This window comes from Otolemur garnettii, unplaced genomic scaffold, assembly GCF_000181295.1.
Source record: "Otolemur garnettii isolate 467f Iridium unplaced genomic scaffold, OtoGar3 scaffold00195, whole genome shotgun sequence".
Classification (NCBI taxonomy): Eukaryota; Metazoa; Chordata; class Mammalia; order Primates; family Galagidae; genus Otolemur; species Otolemur garnettii.
Genome location: NW_003852590.1, coordinates 2362922 through 2369200, shown reverse-complemented (window position 1 = coordinate 2369200; position 6279 = coordinate 2362922). Strand labels below are relative to the sequence as shown.

Here is a 6279-nt window from a genome sequence, read left to right as displayed (position 1 = left end):
CTTTTATAGCATTAGAATAATGAAATCATAATTTAAAAAATAACATAACTAGGCTTGGCGCCCGTAAGCACAGTGGTTAGGGTGCCAGCCACATGCACCAAGGCTGGCAGGTTCAAACCCAGCTGGACCAGCTAAACAATGACAACTGCAACAAAAAATAGCCAGGCATTGTAGTGGATGCCTGTAGTCCCAGCTACTTGGGAGACTGAGGCAAGAGAATTGCTTAAGACTAAGAGTTTGAGGTTGCTGTCAGTTGTGATGCTATGGCACTCTCCCGTGGGCAACATAGTGAGACTCTATCTCAAAAAAACCCAAAACAAAAAACATAACTATTACATCTCCATGTAAATAATCTAGCTAGGAATTTTAAGAATCTGGATTAACTAACATAATTTTTATCGCACTTCTGTCATTACCCACAAAGTAGCTATTCATCTAGCAACATATAGTTGCTGACCCTCTCTCCCAGAGAGAGGGGAAAGGTTAGGTCTACAGTCTGTGTAATCTGATGTCTCCCACTATAGGTTTAATTAAGGACCACAGTAGTTCAAGCACTTTCTCTAAAGCCTGAAGAGTACTGATGTGCCTGTGTGAGGCAAGTAGTTTTGAGACAAACTTAATACAGAATAAGAAACTCTAGAAAACTTTTAACTCATCATTGTCATGATTCTTAGAATTAAAATTTTTGGCCAAGACTGGATCAATCTTTTGGTTTATCCTTAAACCTAGTTCTCTAACATCCCCTCTATTTGTAGAACGGACGCACCAGGATCTATTATGAGCCAAATGTAGGATCCAGAGAGTAAAACAGGTGGTAACAGACTGGGAGAGAAGGAAGAATGCATGAGAGTGGATTGTGTAATAGACCCGGGAGAAGAGCATCCATGAGGAACAGGGCAATGGAAGAGAAAGTTGGGTAACAGAGTAGCGGTGGCCCCAGAGGGTCAGGGGACATTAATTTAGCTTTCTCACCCCACTATTTGCCATAATTTTATAGCAGCACTTTCTTTTTGTGTGCCATAGTAGAGTTAAATGAGATATTAAAAAAAATAACACAACTTCATTCTCACCCCCACCCCCACTCTGGAGGCTGCAGTGGGTGGATTGCTTGGGCTCACAAGTTCAAGACCAGCCTGAGCAAAAGCGAGACCCCCATCTCTATTAATAATAGAAAAACTGAGGCAAGAGGATCACTTGGCCCCAAGATGGAGGTTGTTGTAAGCTATGACGCCACAGCCCTCTGCCCAGGCTGACAGCTTGAGACTTTGTCTCAAAAAAAAAAAAAAAATTTAAAAGGAACCTCAATTTAATCACTTTAGAGTATTGAGTAAAAAGCAGATGAACTGAGGGTTAAGTTAAATTCAGTTAAAGGTGTGATCCTGGACAGAAGACATTTGGGTGGTTTTGGCTCATCACCAAACCATTAAAACTGCTGCATTTCAAAGATGAAATGTGACAACTCTGAAAAATATGAGCTGTATTATCACATTGTTACTAATGACCTACAAAGAGTTATTTTACATTTCTTTTCGGAAATGCTACATTTGAATATGAAGAAGACTATTTGACAATAATTTGAGGTTGTGGCCTACAAACCATTTACTTCTAAACGAGCTCTAATATTTTATAAAAGAATTACCTTATCAGTGGAGTGAAGAAGATAAAGAACATCAGCATATTCAAACCCTTCATTTTCCCGTAAGTCTTTCTGTAGCAAATCATTTCGCAGGACAATGCATGCCAAGGAAAATGCCACTTCAACCTAAACATGTAGTTTTCAGAAATCAATTTATTTTTTATTCATGCCTTACCAAATAACATATTTCACTGTACAAACATTTATGTAGACTACATTGTGTAATGAGACTGTAAAAATCTGATTTCATGTATTATGTAATAATATATAATCCACCAGTTCCAATTCTCTGGCTAGTATTATATTTAAATAGTGGCACTTGCAACTTCTGGAGGAATGTCCCTCATAATTTTTAACAGCTAGGAAAACATCCTTTTCTGTGTACAGAGACAACCACAGAGTACTACTTGAGGGTACTGGGGGAGCCAGCATGGCATCTAGAGAGGTATTATCCTAAGAGCATAGTTGTATCCTTTTCACAATTTTTTTTTTTTAAATTTTCTGGCATGGTTTAAAAAGCTGCTTTGAATAGCTTGTCAGCTCTTGACCAGTGAGTTGTAGGGCTTTAGTGTAATGCCTATTAATTTGAGCAAAGTTTTTGGGAGTAGTACTGAAGAATCGCCTTTTCTTCCTCTTGTTCTGGGGTCATTTAATGAATATTCTGAAGCCCCTTAGGAACATAACTTTGTATATTATTGAGACTCAATAGGTAAGTTTTTAAACTGTCATCCTATGAATTTCTATAATAAAAGATATGCATTCTAGGCTGGGTGCCTATAGTACCAGTGGTTACGGTGTCGGCCACATGCACCAAGGGTGGCAGGTTTGAATCCAGCCCAGGCCAGCTAAACAACAACAAAAAATAGCATATCCAGGCATTGTGGTGGGCACCTGTAGTCCCCGCTACTTGGAGGCTGATTAAAGAGAATTGCCTAAGCCCAAGAGCTGGAGGTTGCTGTGAGCTGTGATGCCACAGCACTCCACTGAAGGAGACGAAGTGAGACTCTGTCTCTAAAAAAAAAAAAATAGGTGGATGTTGTGGCAGGCACCTGTAATCCCAGCTACTTGGGAGGCTGAGGCAAGAGAATCGCTTATGCACAAGAGTTTGAGGTTGCTGTGAGCTGTGACGCCACAGAACTCTACCCAGGTAGAAAGCTTGAGACTTTGCTTCAAAAAAAAAAAAAAAAAGAAAGATATATATATATATATATATATATGCATTCTAAAAGCATGATTTTTGAATTATTTAAAAATATTTTGTCCACTATAGAATCTTAGCTTGAGGAAAAGTAGTGAAATGTATTTCTGTTCTAACAAGTTTCAAAACTCATTGAAAATATATACTTAAATATAGATAGGCACAATTTTGAAGTAAACTGTTTTACCATGAAAATCCCCATTTTAAAATGAAAATGCGTTTGTTTTTAGTGACAGAGTCTGAGTTTATAGCCTTCGGTAGAGTGCTATGGCATCACAGCTCACAGCAATTTCTAACTCCTGGGCTTAGGCAATCCTTTTGCCTCAGCTTCCCGAGTAGCTGGGAGTACAGGTGCCTGCCAGAATGCCCAGCTATTTTTTTTTGTTGCAGTTTGGTAGGTGCCGGGTTTGAACCCACCACCCTCGGTATATGAGGCCAGCGCCCTACCCACAGAGCCAACAGGCACCACCCATGAAAATGTATTTTTATATGGTATCTTCCATAGTCCTATGGAATTTACTTGTACTTAAAGTCAGGGTACTATTTATTTATTTATTTATTTTTGGGCCAGGGCTGGGTTTGAACCTACCACCCTTGGGGGCCGGTGGTGCCCTGCTCCTTGAGCCACAGGCGCCACCCAGGGTACTTTTTATTTATTATTTAATCCAAAAGATTGCTAGCATATGCTTTCTCCTTACTCCTATAATAAAATAATCTCTCTCATAGCCAGAAAGGCTACGTAATTTAAGACATCTTTCCTGACAGCAAACACATTCCTTAAAAGAAACAATATTGTTTACTTGCATGTTTCCCCCCTATTTTATTTTTATTTCCTCGTCTACAGCAGAGCTCATACCAAATTTTGAGAACATGTATTTTTGGCTGTTAGAACTTCCTGCCTGACCAACTATATAGATGTCACAAACTTCTAAAGCCTTGGTAAAAGGATTTGAAGAGTTATGAATGTCATTTTATTAAAGGCCTTTTACTAGTGGCTGAATGAATGACTGTGCAACAACTCACAGTAATTCTTCATAATGTCCAGCATTGAAAGAACTGCCAGCCAATAAAGGCTGCTGGGGAAAGGTAGGGCTGTTTTGATGGTGCAGCACTTGTATTTGAGGATATGCCACATAAGTCACACATCCCCAGCACTCCTACCCAATTTTCACTATCAATACCTGAAGAGGTAGGGAAGAATTTCTGTGACTAAGCAATCAAATATCTGAGGAAAAACCTTATTTGAAGAGTAAAGATATATAAGACTACCTTGTTATATTTGAAGAATATGACATATTTACTACTATCTTAGGGTTGATAGCAACTCTTTTGTTTAAAACTTCTAGGATTTTGTTTAAAAGGTTAAATTTTTTATGCTTATGAACTTACATAAAGACAAATTATTCTTAAAAATGATATTTCTGTTAATTTTTACTATATCAGAAAAAAATTGTAAACCTTTGTACATACCCTGATGTGAGGAGAAGGGTGACTTCTTAGTAGTTGGATAAGTAGTGGAAAGGCATTTTCCTCTACAATGTATTGTTGACTAACAGGATTGCTTGTATGGGCTACACCTGTTAAAAGTTCACACGTCAATGATGTAATAGCTGGGATTACAGGCCCTCGCCACTATGCCCATCTGAGTTTTTCTTTTTTCTTTTTTTTTTGTTTTGAGTTGGAGTCTCACTCTCGCTTAGGCAAGTCTCAAACTCCTGAGCTCAAGCAATTCCCCCTTCTCAGCCTCCAGCAGTGCTGGGATTATAGGCATGAGCCACTCACCCGGCCTGAATTATTTTTTTAAAAGGCAAAAGTGAATAAACATGGAGAATTTATGACTAGAATTGTGGATAGCTTTATAATAGTTACCAAGTGAAGAAATTAGAAATGCTATACTATGAAGGAACAATAATAGTTGTCATTTATTGAATATTATGTGCTAAGCTGGTGGGACTGCAAACTAATACAACCTTTTTGGAAGGAAGTATGAAGAAACCTCAAAGAATTCAAGCTGGACCTCCCATTTGATCCTGTAATCCCATTACTAGGCATCTACCCAGGAGGAAAAAAATCCTTTTATCATAAGGACACTTGCACTAGACTATTTATTGCAGCTCAATTTACAATCGCCAAAATGTGGAAACAGCCTAAATGCCCACCAGCCCAGGAATGGATTAACAAGCTGTGGTATATGTGTACCATGGAATACTATACAGCCATTAAAAAAGATGGAGACTTTACATCCTTTGTATTAACCTGAATGGAAGTGGAACACATTATTCTTAGTAAAGCATCACAAGAATCGAGAAGCATGAATCCTATGTATTCAATTTTGATATAAGGACAGTGAATGACCTAGTACACGGCGGTGGGTAGGGAAAAGGGAGAGCAAAGAGAGAAGGAGGGAGGGGGGCTGGGAGAAGGAAGAGCAGAGAGAGGAAAAGGGGGAGCAGATGGAGGGGTCTTGGTGTGTGACACACCTTTAGGGGGCAAGACACAAGTATAAGAGGGACTTTACCTAACAAATGCAATTAGTGTAACTTGCTTTCTTGTACCCTCAACGAATCCCCAACAATAAAAAATAAAAAGATATGTTATGTGCTAAGTTCTTAAGTGCTAAGTACTTAAGTTTATAGTTACTATTTTTTCCATAAAAAGTTTATTTCTCCAAAGAAGATTAGAGTAGATCACTGTTAAAGTTTCTAGATTTTTAAAATTTCAAATGCTAAAAAGAAAGATAATACTATCTGCATTTATAACATACTAATTTAAATTGCAGGCCTAATCTGAACAGAGAAACTCAAGTCAACTCTTTCTAGTGAATATGCACAATTTAAATTCCATCCTTTTGCCAGTAAATGTCACAATACATACATTCACGTACAATATATTTATATACTTAAATATAAATACAAGATTGGGCCTCTCTGTGAACAATGAAGAGAAGTCATCTACATATTGTATAAGTTTTAAGGAACTTGGACAAGTAGAAAGAACAAAGTATACTTTTTTTTTTTGAGACAGAGTCTCACTTTGTCACCCTTGGTAGAGTGTTGTGACATCACAGCTCACAGCAACCTCCAACCTCTTGGGCTTAGGCGATTCTCTTCCCTCAGCCTCCCAAGTAGCTGCAAAGTATACTTTTCTTTTTTTTATTAAATCATAGCTGTGTACGTTAATCCAATCATGGGGTACAATGTGCTGGTTTTATATATCATTTGAAATATTTTCATCAAACTGGTAACATAGCTTTCACCGCATTTTCTTAGTTATTGTGTTAAGACATTTATAGTCTGGCCCGGTGCCTATGGCTCAAGTGGCTAAGGCGCCAGCCACATATACCTAAGGTGGCAGGTTTAAATCCAGCTCGGGCCCACCAAAACAACCATGATGGCTGCAACCAAAAAAAATAGCCGGGCGTTGTGGCAGGTGCCTGTGGTCCCAG

The 6279-nt window shown here is 38.4% G+C and overlaps 1 protein-coding gene across 1 annotated transcript in view; it reads right to left on the bottom strand.

The window, feature by feature from the left end:
- Window positions 1-6279, bottom strand: part of ANKAR (ankyrin and armadillo repeat containing) — a 74911-nt gene that overhangs the window by 14533 nt on the left and 54099 nt on the right. Inside the window, exons 15-16 of the mRNA XM_003801035.1 lie at window positions 4305-4411; window positions 1640-1762 (exon numbers count right to left, since the gene is read on the bottom strand). Of these exons, the coding sequence (XP_003801083.1) occupies window positions 1640-1762; window positions 4305-4411 (230 nt within the window). The remainder of the gene's footprint in view (window positions 1-1639; window positions 1763-4304; window positions 4412-6279) is intronic.